Source organism: Ixodes scapularis, unplaced genomic scaffold (assembly GCF_016920785.2).
Source record: "Ixodes scapularis isolate PalLabHiFi unplaced genomic scaffold, ASM1692078v2 PGA_scaffold1__304_contigs__length_218370807, whole genome shotgun sequence".
Classification (NCBI taxonomy): domain Eukaryota; kingdom Metazoa; phylum Arthropoda; class Arachnida; order Ixodida; family Ixodidae; genus Ixodes; species Ixodes scapularis.
Genome location: NW_024609846.1, coordinates 142,148,419 through 142,167,974, shown reverse-complemented (window position 1 = coordinate 142,167,974; position 19,556 = coordinate 142,148,419). Strand labels below are relative to the sequence as shown.

At 46.5% G+C, this 19,556-nt stretch overlaps 1 protein-coding gene across 1 annotated transcript in view; it reads left to right on the top strand.

The window, feature by feature from the left end:
• LOC115318379 (serine/threonine-protein kinase mTOR) overlaps nucleotides 1-19,556 on the top strand; it is a 164,453-nt gene that overhangs the window by 130,436 nt on the left and 14,461 nt on the right. Inside the window, exons 43-50 of the mRNA XM_042290961.1 lie at nucleotides 236-410; nucleotides 1,778-1,913; nucleotides 4,583-4,730; nucleotides 6,120-6,242; nucleotides 6,811-6,893; nucleotides 12,676-12,823; nucleotides 14,390-14,525; nucleotides 16,124-16,189. Of these exons, the coding sequence (XP_042146895.1) occupies nucleotides 236-410; nucleotides 1,778-1,913; nucleotides 4,583-4,730; nucleotides 6,120-6,242; nucleotides 6,811-6,893; nucleotides 12,676-12,823; nucleotides 14,390-14,525; nucleotides 16,124-16,189 (1,015 nt within the window). The remainder of the gene's footprint in view (nucleotides 1-235; nucleotides 411-1,777; nucleotides 1,914-4,582; nucleotides 4,731-6,119; nucleotides 6,243-6,810; nucleotides 6,894-12,675; nucleotides 12,824-14,389; nucleotides 14,526-16,123; nucleotides 16,190-19,556) is intronic.

Genomic DNA, 19,556 nt, shown 5'->3' with positions numbered 1-19,556 from the left:
TCCTGTAATTTGTTAGGTATATTTCACTCGAACGGGGGTTTTCTCGCATTTCTGTTTGTTCTCATGCTGTTTGCATTGCATTCTGAACATGACTAATGGCTAGTAGTGTGACCGAATGCTGTATACAAGAGACAGTAGGGAACGTCCTCTGTGCCGAGTTGTGTTTCATGGTTAAAGGCTGCTTACACCGGATAAAACGCAAACCTTTTACATGTATTGGAATGCTTACTTCCAGCTGACGTCTCTGGAGCTGCAGTATGTCTCTCCGAAACTGCTCAAGTGCCAGGACTTTGAACTTGCGGTGCCGGGAAGCTACAACCCGAACCAACCGGTCATCCGCATCGCGCGCATCGAGAGCTCCCTGCAGGTCATCACGAGCAAGCAGAGGCCACGCAAGCTCTGCATCAAAGGCAAGCCAGATTCTCCAGCCCACTCCAACCACCATACAAACCTGCGTATATATTATAGACTTTTTTGTTTTCTTCCCGATTTTTTGCGTTTTATGTTTGCACCTCTATTAAGTGTGGATTCAAACGATTATAAGCTTTTGCGGGAGGCATGCAAACGTGGGTTCGCATAGTTTCACTTCAAGGGAATACAATATCAAATTGCCCATCGTCATTGTGTGCTGCTTGCGAGTTGCACAGTTGCGCCTCCACCCTACAACGATACCACGCAGTCGCCAAAGTGTTTCAGTTTCTTCGTCTCCCGGTATCCCCAGTTCTCCCCACACTTCTTGTCTGATCAGAGGTTTCTGTGGTGACTTCCCCTGGGCAAGCCTTTCTAGCCACATTGTGCAAGTGGATACCCAAAGCATATAAGACACCATTCCCCGAGAGCTCGTCACTTGTGCTCTTAAAGGGGCAGTGCAACGATTTTCAGACTTTGGCCAATTAACTGCGGAAATTAATCTGCGTCACCTATGGAACGAAAAACCGAAAGCCGCATTTTCTTGCGAGCGCTAGTTCTTATTTTTAAAAAAATGAAACAAATCGAAGGTCGAAGTACCTCTCAACGTCGACTTTCGAGTGACGTCTCTGGGGGTTTACGTGGTTTCCCCTTGGGCCCTCTCTCCAGAGACCCCAGCCGCTTCCTCCGCGAATGTCGACTTTCAAAGGATTAGCCTCGTCGAAGGTCGCGGCAAGCGATGGACACAAAGGACGGTTCGCCACGGGGCTGACGGCGAGTGTAGCAGCGGAGGGGGACAGGGCTTGTTGTCTTCCGCGTATCCCCCAGAGACGCCGTATTTTAGTTCCCGTAGCCGCCACCGGCGGCTGCAGATCGGCAAATAATTTGTTTTTTGCCTAGCGATTACGCTGCAGAATAGCCGTTTTTTGGGGAAAGGTGACGCGTTTTTGGTCACTTGGGCTTGTATGAACAATATAAAAAATGCAAACTGGCAATTCTTTCAACATTAAAACCGTTGCACTGCCCCTTTAAGAAGGTGGTGTCTTTGATGTACTGGATGGCACAAAAGGCAACCAACCGGCTTTGGAAAGAACCATTGGACAAGGAGATGTTGGAAGATAGTGCAACGGACGAGAATGATTAGGTGCAATGTGGGCGCAGCGCAAATCATTGTTTTCAAAATGTGTTCATCAGTCACAATATATGCAGATCGAACCTCCTCTTGTTTTTGTTTTGCGGGTCTCAGATTGTTTTGTGTATTATATGCGGGTTTCTTATTATGCGTGAATTTTTACATTATGCGTTTGGCCCACGCGTCTATCCAGCTCTCATTGTTGTCTCAATGCCGTTATGCCGCGTGCCCCACCAGGCAGCAACGGAAAGGACTACATGTTCCTGCTGAAAGGGCACGAGGACCTGAGGCAGGACGAGCGGGTCATGCAGCTCTTCGGTCTGGTGAACACGCTGCTGGTGAACGATCCCGAGACGTCGAGGAGGAATCTGACGTGAGCCCAGCCGCCTCTTTAGAGATCTGAATGCTTGTCTGTTTTGTGCACACGACTCAACCAAAATGCTCCAGAGATTGAAACTATTTGGCGTGACTTGTCGTGCCATCACTTGTTTCTTATGGTTTGAAGAGTCGTAAAGCCTGGTCAGACGGCCCTTTTCTGTCCCCCAACCAGTCCGGTCTCCTTGCAGATTCTGTTCGCGAGACATGGGCCAGATGGCTCGTCCGGGACGTAGGCCTTACACGCAATGAAGTTCTGCCCTTTTAGAGCTTAGCTCTTAGGCGTCCGTTTCTGGCTTGAGCAACGTCGCCGTCGACGTAATTGCACGTTGCATTATAGGACATTCTTCATAATGACGTCACGTGTGACGTCACGAGGCCAAAATTTTCCCACTAAATTTGGTGGGAAATTTTTCCGCTAAATTTAGTGGGAAAATTTCCTTGCTAAATTTAGTGGAAAAAGTTTCCCGCTAAATTTAGTGGAAAATTTTCCCACCAGATTTAGCGGAAAAATTTCTTCACCAAATAGACCATTTGCTATACTACCCAAGCATCAAGGAGAATGCAGGGATTGGTGTTCCACGTGCCACACGCGCACGCCTTCCCCGTATAAAAGATTCAAAGTAAATAACCAAAATAAAACGATGAACGTGCGTGCAAGATGCCATTTGTTTTAGGTATTCGCTTTAGAAAAAGTTACTACTGCCGAGGCCAGCACGTGCGGCGCGTGGAACACCAATCCCTGCATTCTCCTTGATGCTTGGGTAATATAACAATAGGTCTATTTAGACGAAAAATTTTACCCTCATGACCTCACACGTAACGTCATGTCTGACATCACACATGACCCTCCCCTCCGTACCCTCCCCTCCTCCTTCTCAAGAGCTGCGCTCTAATTCGACATTACAGAGAATTGTAAACTTCTTTCATTTTTTCTCTTCTTGTCCACACGCGGAGAACAAAACTCTTTTGGTCGTTCTTCTGAGCTTATTTTACGTATGAAGGGAGACTGGATGACTATGTATCATACGGGTACATAACGATAGTCTTGGTCTTCCTTATGTGTGTTACTGTATTGTTTCATAAATTGTACCTTTTGGGACTGTGGAATGATGGTTTATCTTGTCGTTATATGCACCACATGAACCAAGGTGAATGAACATAGTCTTATCTCTTGAAAATTTAGACTATACACACATAGCTTGTTAGGGAACTCTACTTGAAGGGCTAGGGAAAAAGTTGGCATTGCAAGTAATTGCGCCCTTTATTTTATTTATTTATTTATTTATTTATGCAATACCCACAGCGCCAAATCAGGCATTACAGTGGGGGGGATATACATACAAAAAACAACGTACAATGTCAGTCAGACCTCTGCTCCACGGCAGATGAATCATTCAAACAACATATAAACCTTAATTATAAACCATACAAGGAAATAGAAACTTATAAACAACACATATAAACATAGCTTATAAACCACGCAGGGAAGAACTCAAGCTAGATTTAATCTAACAGAGAAAAAAAGTCATCATTTGACAGTACACCAACCAAAGACGGAGGCAATCGATTCCACTCGTAGATTGTTCTTGGAAAAAAGGACATCCTAAATACCTCTGTTTTGAACGTGATTTCTCTCACCTTGAAACTATGGTCAACGCGCTCCGATTGATAGTGGGGCCGCATTATATACATGTCTCTTTGTATGCCAACTGTCGAATGATAAATGCAATGAAACAACTTTAAACGAAGTCTCCTTCTGCGAGTTTCGAGGAGCTCCCATTTTAAAACATCTTTTGTGCGTGTTGCGCTGAAATCTATACTATAATTCCCGGTAACAAACCGAGCAGCTAAGTTCTGCAGTCTTTCTAGTTTTATTTTGTCACGTGCTGTAGGCGGGTCCCGGACTACACAGGCGTATTCCATGACTGACCTGACGTATGTTTTATAGAGCAAATCCCGAGTATCTTTATTGAAGTTTCTTGCATTACGACGGAGGAACCCTAATATTTTACCAGCCTTGGCCACTACGTAATCAACGTGTGTGTTCCATCTTAAGTCAGTCGTGTAATTTACCCCCAGATATTTATATTCTAACACTCTTGATAAAATATTGTTATTTATGGCATAAGATACAGCGTACGGGTTTTTTTTCCTTGTGGATGTCATAAAAACAGTTTTCCCTAAATTTAACTGCATACGCCATCTGAGGCACCACTGGTTAATTCGATCAAGATCCCGCTGTATGATATTAGCATCCTCAACAGAAGCAACAGCCCCATATAAAACGCAGTCATCCGCGAAAAGTCTCATCTGCGACACTACTCCCTCGGTGATATCATTAATGTATAACAAAAAGAGAAGTGGCCCCAGGACCGATCCCTGCGGTACACCAGATGTGACTTGCACAGTAGAGGACTGTGAGCCATTTACAACAACAAACTGACTTCGTTTGTGCTTTTAAAGGCAATTTGATTGGGATGCCGCTTTTTACTAAAGGTATTGAGAAAATCGGAGAATGCAAATACGCTGAGTATAACTTAATATTTTTAAAAGGATGCAAACTACCCTTCCTAGAGTTTAAATATCCAACCGCTTTTTATCTTGAAATTTGTTTTGTCCTGCTCCTAGTCCTCTGACATAGTGTCTCTTCCACCAATGATGCAGGATCCAGCGGTATTCGGTGATCCCCCTGTCGACCAACAGCGGCCTCATCGGGTGGGTGCCCCACTGCGACACTCTCCACACGCTCATCCGCGACTACCGGGACAAGAAGAAGATCCTGCTCAACATCGAGCACAGGATCATGCTCCGGGTGAGGGAAACCTCTTCGCTTTTCTTTGGGATTTGAACCCCAAGGTTCGAACCACGAGACGAGGCTCTAACCTTGGAGTTTGAGTTTTGTCTCGCGTGCCGACTTCATTTGGATAACTTGCGTTGGTAACCAAGATTGGTCGTACTAGCACTGTTTACCTTTGTCAATTACTGATTGGACAAAGTACTGGATTCGGGATGCTCTTGTCAAGCAAGAAACGTGTGTAGGCGGTTGAGGTTGGTGCTGAAGTTGCACGTGGAATGCTTAAGGGTTGGAACGTGGGTCTGTGGTGCCAGAAGATTGCCAAGGGAACAATTTTCTGTAAATGACGGTTTCATGATTTATATACCTAATTTCTCTCCTGATCTGCCAAGTTTGTAATTGTGTGGATTTATATTTGTGCAGTAGTAGCAGTTTATAACATCTATGCAGGCTAAATTTTTGTTGAAGCTGACAGTAAACTGACACTTTCTCAAAACACAACTTTTAGAGTCTAAAAATTTGTGGAGGGTGGTAGGGCAGATAGAGCAATGACTTTCCTTTGCTGCAGGTGGCCAAATGTGTAGTTTTGGTCTTTCATTCTATTAATTAGTAGCCATGCATGCATCAATGTTTCATGAAATAATGGTTCAATTTGAAAAGTACTTCCAAGAATGGATTTTTTATACTTTGTAGAATCTAGCCATTTGCAATAAATAACTTTCTCTTTAGCTTTTCTTTTTTTTTATTTCTTCTTGCAAACAAAAATGAGCAATGTGTAATGGCCTTGAGAATGAATTGAGTAGCTTGAAGAGTGACCGGGTATTCGAAATCGGCAAACAATGACTGAGCAAGCTCTAAGACTAGTGTTGCCCTTAAAAAGAAAAGTCCTGCTTCGATTCTATCATCTTTGTTTTTGTCCTCCTTCTGTGCTGGGGTCTCTGACTCAACGGGTTAGGATTGCACTAGCATGTGTACAGTGTAGTCGTTTTTACCTCTATGCTGTTGTTTTTTTTTAATGCGAAAGCACTAGCTATCCCATGGAGCGAACCAACGCTTTCAGCTTTTGAAGCCGTGCCAAATGGTACCTAAATTCCCCTGTCCCATGGAGCGCAGTCTGTAGTCTGTAGCAGCGATTTAAGGGATAAATTCGCATTGGCTCCGTGTCACGCATGCCCCGAGGCTCGCGCTCGGTTGCCGCTCTTGTGTCGCGCACTGCCGGGGCTGCGGCCGCTTCTGCTCCGCTCGGAGCCGAGGAACATGGCGGCACCTGAAGCGTCTATATCGTCGGCGACCGCAGCCTCAGCAGCAGCAAAACATGGCGGTCCACGCCAGTACACCGCAGACAAACTAAGGGAGCCTCTATTGCAAGTGCTTTTTGGGGTGATTTAAGTACCTTCCCATTTCCAGATGGCTCCCGACTACGATCACCTGACCCTGATGCAGAAGGTGGAGGTGTTTGAGCATGCGCTCGAGCACACCAATGGGGACGACCTGGCAAAGCTGCTCTGGCTCAAAAGCCCCAGCTCGGAGGTGAGCTCTCCAGTGTTTCCTCGTATCTTTGAAAGCGGTTACCTTACGCTGGAGCCCTCCACAGACCAGCGTGGAAGAGAGTTTCAGCAATGGGGCGCAGTCGTCGGCTTGACGTCGCAGCGTGCACAACCAATGGTGTAGTGCCGTGCAGAGAGAGGGGGAGGGGGGGAGGGGTAAGCAATGCACTAACACTCCCCTTTTTCCCCTCTACCGCAAAGGAATGAGGGATGCCTAGTAAGGTGGGATTAGTAGAATAACCTAGTAGGCACGAAGGCATTTCTCAGTCAGGTTGTACGCGCAGTGCCATTTCAGGGAAAATTGTGCCGCCAAAGAAGAGAGGTGCTTTATGCATTCACGATCCTTTCGTCATGTGTCGCATTGCATGTCATTTCGATACTAGCAAGTGTTGCTTGTTCAGAACCGTGTGAAGTGCTATCGTGCCCGTTTATTGCCTTTGACGAAATGTCTAAGCCAGGCAATTCTTTTCTGTTGCACCACCGGCTGGGTTGGCTCTTCGTTTCACGTGAACTTGCCCGATGCTGGCTTACTTTTACCCGCACGATTTCAGGTCTGGTTTGATCGGCGAACTAACTACACCAGATCCCTCGCTGTGATGTCCATGGTCGGCTACGTCCTTGGACTAGGGGACAGGTACGTTGAGCATTTCGGATGCGTTACCAGTAGCTTTTGCCTTGGGAGACAAGGACTTTTTTCCTGTTAGTCTCAATGTGTCAGTCTAGAAATTAGTGGTGAATATGGCACCGTCCTAGTTTCCCAGAAACCAGACTGGTTTGAGAACATGTGGACACTTGCGAGATATCTAAAAAGAATTGCCCTAAAAGGTCAACCATGAGGAGCCAATTAAGGCCTTTCAAAGGGGGCTTTCAGAAATCCTAGGGCATTTATTAGGTGTTGATCGTTCCCTTAAAGGGGCCCTGCAATGACTTTTTTACTAATTTTTAATTTGCACCGAACCTGAGCGCACTGAACATAGTAACTTAGTGAAACTTTTCTTTTCTCGAAATTCCCTTTATTTTAAAAGTTATAGGCAAATTAAAGTTACAAAAACAAGCAAAAAATAACCTCCCTCATGACGTCCTTGGTTGCTTGAGAGTGGCCGTGAACTAGAAGAGGGGTAGTGAGCTTATCGAGCGCTCACGGCTGCCGCACTCCAAGTCGACGGCGCGAGAGGGCGCCGTTGAAGCATGTTCTGGATAGGCTGTATGCAGCGGGCAGCCAGAGCGGCTCTCATTGCATTTGCTGCGCGATTAAATACTAATTCGGCATGACACTTCATTGGCCACAAACGACAGCAAACACTGGGTAAAGATCAGTTTAGAATAGGAGCTACTTTGCGCTGCCATACCGCGAAACGGCCAAACCGCAAGACAAAGCTTCTCGCCGAAGGCCTTCGGAACGCTCGGAGCCGCTCGGATCCTCCTGCCCAAATGACCGCAGCGCCGCCGCGTACATCCGTGACCTTTCCGTGTCGGCGCCTGATCCCACTACTCCTTTCTAGTATGCGCCGCCTTTTCCACCGCTTGGTGGCGGGTATGCCAACGGGTCATTTCTTGTTTCCGTACTTTATGATCTGCATTCGTTTCTTTTTTGATCTAAAATACTGAACAAAAAACTTTTATAAAAAATTGAAATGGTTCGCGCCACTTATATTTTGTATTTCGACTTAAGAGAAGCTTTTAGCGGCTCTGACCAGTAGTAAGCCTAGGACCAAAGACGTCACATTTTGCGCGCTTTCGGTACCGCGGGTCGCGCTCGTCGGTGGAGGAGGTTTCCGCGTCGTCCGGTTAAAATATGACGCATTGATATTTAGTTACTCTCTCCGTGCCCGCTGGATTGCCTGAACCCCCAGAGACGTGGAAACCGCAAAAAAAGTGGACGCTTAAATATGATTGCAGGGCCCCTTTAAAATGTATGAAACTTGTCACAATGAACTCTGTAATTTTTCCAACTCTTTTAGCGTGGAATGTGTTTATGGGCTGGATTTCTTGGAAAAGTGTAACGCTCGAGCGTGACGAAAAAGCGTTACACGCAGAACAGGGCAACGTACAGCATGCATAGCCCATGGTGGGTGACGCATAAGCATCCAAGGAAGAGAAGACATAATTAGTCGTAGTAGTTTATACATAATCGTTACTAGGAACAAGCAGTCAAAGCCACAGAGATTCATCGAGGAGCTCGACGGATATCGAACTTCACACCACGGGATTTGCAGTCCGACATCTTTGCTCGGCGCCACAAGTAGGAGATGAACGAGAGCTCAAGCAACCAAACTAAGTATGACTCGCCGCCGCCAATCGCCCACAGTAGAGCGCGACCGTCCGCAGCGAGCAATATTTTATCCAGCATACTTAGTCCGCAGTTGGAGGCGAGCTATACTTAGAGCCCCTCACTTTATGCGGTGGAAAATTTGAAATTCTGCAAATCCAGATAGAGGAATCTGCAAAATTCTGCGGCAACATTGAACAGACATAAGGTACATGTAACAGTTTATTTGTTGAACGCTATTAAACACTTTGATGCTTGCTTGCATCAAATTAAAAGGAAGCTGTTGTGACTGAGCATCAAATGATGCTTGGTACTCTCTTCACTGAGGGAGTGTCGCTTGTGGAACACAATGTCACCGTATCGACCGAACGACCTTTCTGCATCAACTGAGTTGAGTGGCATTGACAGGTATTTAAGGGCAATGGAAGAAAGTGTTGGAGTCAGGGGTTCCATCCCTGCCCAGAAAGCCAGAACATCAGAATCTTCACCTGGATTTTCTTGTTTAGAAAGAAATGGTGCTAAGTCCCTGTCACTTGATTTGAGTTCTTGAGCGGACTTCAGGTACACTTGCCATTCAGCAGCTAGGGCTAGTGAGTCCTCCCCAAGTCCAGGCACACTTGCAAACTCTGATCTCTTCTCCGAGAGACACCCGATTTGCAGAGGATCCAAGCACCTCACACTCTTGAAGAACTTCCAAGTGTCAGACTCCTCCAAATATACTAAAGCTTTGCTAGCCGCTTTACTCATTGCAGCCTCCATTTTGTTTGCAATCCGATGGGCCTCGTCATCTGCATGTTTTCTTTCTTCAGCTGTGTTTCAAAATCTTCCTGTGCAGCTGCTTCCAAATATCCCCAGAGTGTAAACAAAGCATTGTACGCTTTGGTGGCAGGCTACACGCTGACCCTCTGCTGCTTTCAGCAGGCTTGCAACTTTTTTGCCAAATACTGCAATGCATCGCATGCTGTTTTTAAGCTCGATCGAGTGTTCATTCAAAAGTTCCAGAAGAGAATCAACACACGCTGCGTCTCCATACTTTTCATAGACTTGCCTTAGCAAAGAAGGGTAGTGCTCAAAAGTAAGCAGAATGCTGCTCAACAGCTTTAATCCACGAATTCTACCTACTTTTGACAGGTGCTGGAGGTGTTTTGGCACACTCGACCCCACACTTCTCCAGATGAGCTTTGTAGAAAGCTCTCTTCCTACTCGACAGACGGAAGGCCTTCCGTCTGTCGAGACAGAAGGCTCGACAGACGGAAGGACAGGCGACAAATTTGTCCACCAAGGGAAAAGATGCCTGCAATGTGCTGCCGACAATGTTTACTGTATGGGCTACACACGTAATGTGAACAGCACACTCGCAAAGTGGCTTTATGCACTCCTTAAAGTACTTCACCATATAAGCAGCGTTATCGCTTACAAAGCCCGTCACGTCCTCGAATTCAATTCCGTACTTCATCAGTGTCTTCGTTACAATGCGGCCTATCACGGACGAGTTCACTTCATCCACGAATTTACCTAACTTCCACCAGTACAGGTTGAAGCGAGGCACTCGCACTTCTGGCTGACTGAACGAACAGCACGTTCACAACCGATTTTGATCGGTCATCAGTGGTTTCATCAATAACTACCGACACCGTGGTACCTTGAAACATAGCTTTCAACGCTGTCTTATGCTTCTCGAACAATTCTGGAAGTCGTCGGCGGAGCGCATCAGATCCAGGCACCGACCCGCCGTTCTGAACGTGTGTCTGTAGAAACATACTCAGTTTCGGATTGTCCACCTTCTCTAGGGGAATATTCGCAGATATCAATGCATCCAGGAGTTTGAGCACAATGTCGTGCTTCGCCTCGCCAGCGGTCATTGCCGATTCCAGCGTCTGCAGTCGACTTTGCTTTCTCGGCGTTCCTGAACCCCCAGCAACGTCTTCAGATGGTTCTTCGCCACTTTTTCACTTGGAAGAGTCTCTTGTTTCGGCATTCTTACGATGACTGTTGCTCTGGATGAGCTCGTCGATAGTTGACTTGCGACGATAGTCAACTGCTCTCGCGCAAGCTCGGCAAAAAAGGACTCCTCTATCTTCGTAAAAGCTGGCGTGCTTGTATTCTCGAGCACGTTCTTTGACTGTCTTTTTGCTTAAATGAGATCCTGAGGGAGCCATGTCGATCACAAACTCGGAATCAAAGCAAAAACGGAAAAAAATGGCGCACTTTCTGTTCCGTCCCGTTGCGACAACGTCCCAACACCGTGATCCCAACGTTTCGTTGCGCAAACGTTGGATGGATTGATGACTACGGCTACGGCTGAGCCCTTTGACTCGGTTGGCGGCTGCGCCACCTAGGCATCTTTCTTTTTTTATTGATAAGGTTAGAATATGCGAATATAAAATTAAATTTCTTCGACAGTAAAAACGATGAGGAAATAGAAACCGTTTTGTCATTAACTAATAAGAAAATACTACTTTTCCGTCACCTTTTGCCACCTTTCACTTAAACTTTCGTTTTGAAAACGTGTAGTGCCATTTTTTGGAAGAAACAGCTTCCAAAAGCAACGTTTTTTTTTTTTTTTTTTTTCGGATTTCCGCGAAAAAACGGTAATTCCGTGATTTTTCGCGGAATCGCGGAAAGCTAGGGCCTCTAGCTATACTTAACTAGCATACTCGGTCCGCGGTTGATCGTCGGTGCCGAGTTATACTTAGTCCGTCATACTTTGTTCAGCACACTTAGTCTGCAGGCTACAGGGGCTGGTGAGTTATATTTAGTCTAACATATCCAGTCTGCAGGGGACCGTCAATGGCGAGTTGTACGTTGTCCAACATAATTATACTAAACCCAATCACTTGCGACCTTACGGTCCGAAGGAGCCGATCAGGCAGTGCAATGAGTGCATCGTCACGGCAATAGTTTTCTATGTGGATTCTCTATCACGGCCTGAACCAATTGCGCAAGAAAAAAGTGCAGGATAACAGCTTCTTCGTTGTACATGATTGGTTTGTTGATGATAGCAGACCTACAAAGACTTTTAGTGACGTGATGACGCACCTTATGCACCGCTTGATTGGCTCTATTAAATCGTAGCATAGGCTGTGGTCGGACTTAAAGTGAGGCGGAGTATAGTCTGCAGGCGGCTGTCAGCGAGGGGCGGGTCGAGCGTCTTAGTCCACCATGTTAGTCCGTCGGCGCACGCAGCCGGTTCCCGACGAGGCGCGGCGGACGTATGATGTCACAACTTCAGAGAAAAATCGATCGATACAGTAAAGGGTGCAATGAACCTCCTTCCCCGACGATTAACTTCAGTTGCCACAAGGGGCTCCTAAAAATCCGAGAGTGCTAAGAATTCAAGGCCCTACACACACACCAAAGAAGCAGAACCCATGAAAAACTTCTCGTTAAAACATGCTCGTGGGACACTCTACTCCCGAAGAAATTTAAACTTGATCATTCTGATGAACCCGGAGACACAAGAATGTCTAAGACACATTCTGTTATAATGCACGCAGGACACGCTCTGCGCTTCCCAGGCTTACTAAAATGATTGAGGCGAGCCTAAATTTTTATTTATTTTATTATACCGCTTATAATGGGCCGTATGTGTTCTTCTGCTCTATCAATTGAGAATCACCCAAGGTTAATCCCTGGCTTGTCTCGCTTGTCGTACGTAGCTCCATTGCATCCAGCATCGGTGGAATGCCAGGAAGAGTGCACAGCACGACACAGTTGGTGCTAACACAATGCTGCTGCTTTTTCACATTTTGCTTCCCAGAGCATTGACAAATGCGACATTTTATTGCTAAGTTGGGGCCTCGGAGGACCATGTTCCATCCCAGCGCAGTGAACGCCTTTATAAAAAAAACTGCGTGGAACCTGCAATTTGTTGTGAAAAGAAATTCATTTGTTGCGAGGTTGGAGCGCCAAAATTCAACGACGCAAAATTATATGTAGTGAAAGCACTTTAGTTATGAGGTATGGTACCATAGAGCTGCCTTTACTGTAAAGCTGATGAAGTCCCATGCCCCATGGGTGGCACCTTGGCCCTCTTGGCTGATTGATTGGTAGTCAATAGTCTATTCACAACCGATCAATAGAGTCTTAAGGTGTCAATAGGGTCTATAAAGTTGGTGACCTGTAATTTCTCGGCCTACGTGTGCAGGCACCCCTCAAACCTGATGCTGGACCGGCTGAGCGGCAAGATCCTGCACATTGACTTCGGCGACTGCTTCGAAGTCGCCATGACTAGGGAAAAGTTTCCGGAAAAGATTCCGTTCCGACTCACCCGCATGCTCATCAACGCTATGGAGGTGAGTCCGTCCAGTCAGTCGCCAGGTGTACATAAATGTGTCCCGCGAGTTATTTTCAACATTGCAGAATGTGCGAGTCCAGCCGGCGCTTCGTCTCTCGCGAGCTCTTCGAGATTAGGAACTAGCGACTCGTACCAGCGGCCTATAGTGCAACGGAGCATATTCTACTCGGTCTCACCTTACAACGAATTGCAACCGACGCCGCGAGCAACCAGAACCGATCCATGGCTCGGGGCGTAACCTTCCGGTTCGGTGGATAGATGCGCAGAGAGTCACGTGGCCCGCGTGAAGTCTTAGATTGGCTAACGTGGCTCCTAGCGTCCGCCGCGGTACACCATAAGCCGAAGCAGAATTCGAGTCGTCCTGGACGTGACGCCGATTGTCTCGAATGAAACATATTTGAGAACTCTTACTTCGTAGAAACGGGAGTCTCGTTTGAAATCTTGTAAATATTGGTCGAGTGGCTGCCAGAATGAGAATGGCACTCCTTTCGAATGCCCCCAGCACGCGCTCCATGCCTTCCGCCATGTTTCAGCTGCACACGTGCGCTCGAGGTGCACGAGACGCCAAAGCGTCGTCGAAGGTAGGAAGATGAGGCGGGACAACCAAAGCTCCACACTGCCTTTCTCACCTTGAGTATTCGCAACTCAAGCAGAGTATAGGGGGCACGCGCTGGTCAGGCAAAATGGCGGCCAAAAGGAGGTCGTTTTTGTCGTTCAGCACTCGAACCACCATAAATTTCTTGCACTGCAGTGTAAAATCAGTGTTGCGTATGAAAGCGAGGAGATTTCTCGACGGTAGAAGCCTTCTTCTAGTGAGTGCGTAAGAATGACGCGGCGGAAGCATAAAAATAATTCCTGGAAACATTGTTTATTTTTACATTTTTTCAAGCTTGCTTGTATACTCTTAAACTACCTAGGTTCCTAGGAATTTGGGGTTTCCCCACAGTACCATCAATAGTTCCCCAAACTCCCAAATTTTCCCAACCGTTTCTGCTCCTAAGCAAGGGATTTTTTTCCAGTTTAAGTGCTATTTTTGGCAGATCTGGGTCACCTATCAACAGGTAATTATGAACCAAGCACTCCCATTATGTGCATTACTCTTTGCAACAGCGCACAACTCAAAAATGACGCAGGCCAAAAAAAATGTCTATTGGGAACTGCGTGAGTTTTCAATATCTGGCATCATCGCACTGGTTGCCGTCTTGCGCACATCTTGTAGTGTCACGTCCACAGGCCACATACCCCTGCTTTACAAGGTCTGTACGCTTCTGCACCACTTTAGCGCATCGATGCCCGGATTAGGCAGGTTCTTTAGCTGCCATCGAGATAGAAACATTAAAGAAACACTAAGCTAGCTAATTAGTGCGGGAGGACCATTCACAAAATCTAATTATCCTTCAGTAAAAAAGGTTCTGAACTAAGATAGCAGTTTGTCTCGTGTTCCTTTCTAAATGATCTCGAGCTTTAATTGAGCTTTTTGCATACAGTTGCGGACGTGCTGTGGTGTGGGTAGTGTTACAGGACTGTGCCGTTGAGCGTGCCTTCTCCCCCTCCCTATCCCCAGGTGACAGGCATTGAGGGCACGTACCGGATGACCTGCGAGAAGGTGATGAAGGTGCTACGAGGCAACAAGGATAGCCTCATGGCCGTCTTGGAGGCCTTTGTCTACGACCCCCTTCTCAATTGGAGGCTCATGGATGGTGGGTGGGAGTGTCCCTTCACCTAGTGTTGCCGCCCAAACTTGGCTCCTCTGGGTTTTAACGCAGAATGTGTTATCTGGCTAGTGTGTGGTAGTCATGGCTGCCGTTAGGTTCTGCGCTTGGACCCACAAGGGATTGAGGATAGAGGGACGCAGAGAGACAGTGTGCTCCTGCTGGACATGAACCAACGTGTCCTTACTCAACTCAAGTATTGTACATATATTGGAGGCCGGGGAGGCGCCACCTGCTGCCCCGCAGGACCCTACAAGACACTAGTGGCCTCTACAGCTAGCACCTAACCCTTTCCGGTTTTCCACTGCAGCGACCGAACCAGAAAGCGCTATAGCGCCTCCCGAACGCCGACGCAGCACGTGTCTCTCCTTCGATTCACGCAACGAAACATACAGACTTTAGCAATGTGTTACACTACTAGTGCACACTTAATGACCAGCCTACGGGCTGTCGGTGTTCTTTCATTCTGGTGCACTTTCTGGACAGGGCCGTTCACGAGGAAGCCGTAGTGCAGCCTTACTTTCTCCCCTTTCCCGTTCCGGCATGTCTTGTTCCCGGACTTGTTTGCACAGCACCAGAAATGGCAGTGTGTTACCACTACCTTCGCCTTGATCTACATGTTTTTATTGTACACCATCTTTTTTATATCTTATGTTTGCAGGCCAAATATGCACCAAATGCTTTCACCTTCAGTTTATGCTTTGTACCTTTATTTTTATCTTTGTCTCTTTTTGTTGCCACTTTGTTCAGTTGTACCAATCTTTGTATCACGTTCCCCTTATGTAATGCCCAAAAGGGTAGGGTTAAAATAAATAAATAAAAATAAATGAATAGCAAAATAAATACACTTTTTTTTTTTTTGATAATTTTACCTTTTTTTTGGTGCCGAGGCGACTGTCTCGAATGGTCGACGTTGTTCTTCGGTTCACTCCTATCGGCGGCGTCTCGCTTCCACTTCACTTGCGTCGGCCACACGCCCTCGAACGGTCCGCATCTGTTTTTCTCGTAGGAGTCGTCACGAACTGCCGAAAGCGGTGCAGCTGCGCTTAGATAGGAGTTGACGACGCCACATTGCCCCCTGCTATCGTGCGATCGCACGAGCAGGTCATGTGGTCACCCACACATTCTGATTACCCGTAGTGTGTAGCAGCTGTAAACACTAAACACTCTTGTTCGTGACATCCAGGTGCATTGGTTGCCCGTCGGACTGCAGATCGAGAAGGCTTTGGTATCTCTTTTTTAATTAATTAATTATCGTCTTAATTAATAATAACTTTTGTTATTGAACTCTTTATGGAGAGACTTGTGAGAACAAAGTCCTCAGGCGTGGAAGAGATGTAACAGGCATTTAGTTTGCAGAGATTGATCACTCCCATGACGTGGAAATAGCTGTACCGCCTCCCACGTACACTTCTGCAACATTTAGTTTCCTCGTAAGACTGTGTTAATTGCATCTCAACCTTTGTTTATGGTTTCATCAGTGGGATATATGAAATTTGGGATCAAAACTTACTGGTGCAGTGCAAGTCTCATTTCTGTCCTTTAGGCATTATTCGTTATATCTCCCTCTTTTTTTGCCTTTGAAGCTCAACCCAAGGTGAAGCATTCAAAGACAAGAAGTGGGTCTGCTCCCTGTAGTCAAGACCAAGGAGGTGAGTCACGTATTTGCTGTCTGTCTTTTCCTTACTTTGCGCTAGGGGTGTTCCTCAACATATGGACGTCTGATGACGGGTTGGAAAGTAGTTGTAGCGGGAAAACAGTGGTAGCTGTCTGCTTGAAAAACAACAAAACTGAAAACATTCAGAAGTGAAAAAGACGAAGAAGATTCACATTATAATAAACAGTATTTGTCTATTTTATGCTCGAAATGAAGTGAATGTTCAGCTATACAGTCAGACGCCTCTATAGACCAACACGCGGCCCTGACGTCACGCAGCTGCGGTGGCGCTGTCGACGGCACTGCGCATGCGCAGACGCGACGCTTCACGTGAATTCGGTTTCTGCGCAAGCGCAGTGCCCACACCTGGTGTGGGCAAACACGGGCTTGTTTGTAAACAGCGTGTCGGTCTATAACGAAGTCTCCGGGACCATGAAAATCCTGTGTTATACAGGTCACTACATTATAAACATCGCAATGGCCCCTCCCCTTTCCCTTTCTCCAATCAATCGAAAAAGCAGGATAAACATACTGAATGAAAGCAACCTTTATGTCCAAAGTGCCAAGATATCTACTAAAAAAACGGGTTGTCTTCTTTTTGAGTGGTGCGCTTGTTGGAATGAGCGATGACCACTGACCTTATACTTTCGAAGTCGATCAGACGCTCAGTCTGATCGACTTCGACTTCGACTCTGGGAGCCGCATCTGCTTCTCAACCTTCAGAAACCAGTCTTGAAAGAGGTCGCCCGTCCTCCAGGCTTTTTCGTTTTTGCATAATCAGCCAGAAGACCCCTTTGAAGCACCGCGGCAGTTTCTGGTACCGTCCAATGACGAGGGGCTTCATCTTCTCAGTCCCCACTGAATTGCAGCAGAACATCACAGTCAAACGTTGCTTCGATTTCTTGCCGCCCTTGCATTGATCCGTCTTCACACATGGCGTTCTGTCAGGCAGAAGTTGAAAAAAAATAGCGCAGTTTCGTCTGCGTTGAAAATGTCGTCTGCACTGTATTCTTGCATCAGTCTCAGCGACTCGGACTCACGCCAGTTGTCAACGACATTGTGCGGCGTTTCTCGGAGCTTTTCTGCCAGCCAGTTGTTGCTCTAAAGGTTTCTTTGGTGCCCAGTGCACAAGCAAACTGCGAAACTTTCTCACTGATGAGAGGCCTGCTGATAGGAATGTTTCATGCACGGACATCAGTGAACCATGCATAAACAGTGCTGTCGACATCATGAAATAAGGCTTCACGAATTCGCTTCCACTGTGGACCAGTTTCACGTTGTGTCACTTGCACCTGAATCTTTTCATTGTCTTTCAGGAATGTAGGCAATGCCGACGCGCTGATATTCATCAGCCGCATCCCTTATCTTTTGGCCACCCTCAACATTCTTGATGATGTTGATCTTCTCATCGAGAGTAAACTGTCGCCGTTTCAAAATTCCGGAACCCCCAGCACTCATTTTGGTTGCTTGCCGAATGTCAAAACCACGTGGAGACTAACAAACGCAGACAATGCTCCGTGCTCCTGAGCCGAAGTACAGAAGAGTTCATCAAAACCGCCGAAGTTGACGAACCGCATTCACTGCACATGCTCGTAATCTCCTTGTGCGGAGCGCCAAATCTCCAAATTCTGATTGGAGGGCTGTTTGGGGAGAGTGGGAAAAAAGCAAGACGTAACGTTTCCATAACGTTTCAATCCCGCCCCAGTTTTTTTTTTTTTTTTTTTTTAACCCTGTTGGAGACATTTTCCTCTGTGTTTTTCACGCTTTGACGAAAGAAGCGCGGCTCACAAGCTACAACTAAACGAAAGAATAAACAGACAAACACAACCAACAACGACGACTCCCCCTTCTCTCTTACTCTCTCCTCCCTTGCTTCTCCGCTCCGAGGTTTCTGGTTTCCGGCCCCTGAATTCTGCTTCGAGTTAAGTGCAAGAAGGGGCCGGAACGGCTCTGTACCTTGTCCATTCCCTTAGTAAACTATGTGATGAGAATGAGACGGGAAAGTTTTTCTGCCCGCATCCAGCACGAGCTTCCAACGACGCATGAGTATTTGCGCGCAGCCGACACCAGAGCATGGGCAACGGGCGCGTGTTACGGGCCAGGCAGGGATTGCTTTCGCGTTCTTTAGAATTTTGTCTTGAAACCTTCATTGTGAAATGACAGGGAAGTGAATGGGGATGCGTAAATTGTTTCGTTAAAAGGGCAATTTTGTTGTACTGTATTTCGCTGTAGAGGCGGTCGCAACACATGGTTATAGTAGGAAGCTGGCCAGGACACAGGATCTTCTTCGTTAAACAGGTCTTTTCGGAGTAGAGGCATTTGTTATGGATGCGTTTGACTGTATTATTGTTGGGTTGTTACAAGCACATAGCACATTAAAGCAGTTGCAGCATTGCTATTTGCAGAAGCTTTTTTATGTATGCCATTTTACCAGATTAAATGCAGTTATATTTGTCATGCGATGGTTATATTGCCCTTGCACTTTGCGGCGACTAGGGGTTACTTGTAACACAGAATGTGTTTTATGAGTCGTTTACCCTCAGACTGTCACAAGCAACGGATGGTGGCAGTGGCCCAGGTGCAAGCTTACCGCCCAATTGCACCAAAAGCGGACGACGTGTAGCTGAAACTACTCAAAAAAACATTGTTTTTTGTTTGTTTTGTTTATTTAATGTGATTTAGTGCGCACCTTTTATAATCGAAAAACATCTGCTTTTGGCATAACCGGGCGGTAAGCTTTTGTAGAGAGCGTAGAAAGGTATTAAAGAAAGGGTCCATCTCGGACCATGGGGGAGCGCTTTCAATTTAATGGCAGATGCGTCCTGTGAAGATTGGCCGCAAGTGCGCATGCGTTGCGTTTTCGCGTGGCGAGGAGGAAAGCAGGCAGGATGGCAGAGACTTTTGCAGACGATCAGCACTTTCGGGACCTCCTTGCAACTTGAATTGCAAACGCGGCCCATAAACCACGTGACCCTGATCAAGTAGTTGGACAATCTGTAATACAGGCTCTCTAAGCTTGCGCTGGTGCCGCCGTGTCCATCGAGCGGTTGTCGCGCCAGTTAGAGTGTGCGCGATCAACAGACAAGCGCCGTATGTAGAAAAAAAGACAAAAACAGTTACTATTTTCTTACTGTTTACTCAAGCAAGTTCTTTTTTTTTTTTTTTTTTTTTATGCAATGTTTCTTCCACTTTCAGGCACCTCTTTGGTAAATCGTAGCGCCATGTTTTACCGAGCCAATTTATATGGTCACTTTAAAGGCTTCCCCCAGATTCGTTGGCACACTGTGTAGTGACTTTGTTGTAAGCCAAAAAATATTGTTCTTGTCTACTTTTTTTTATATACCGTAATATCCCGAGTCATC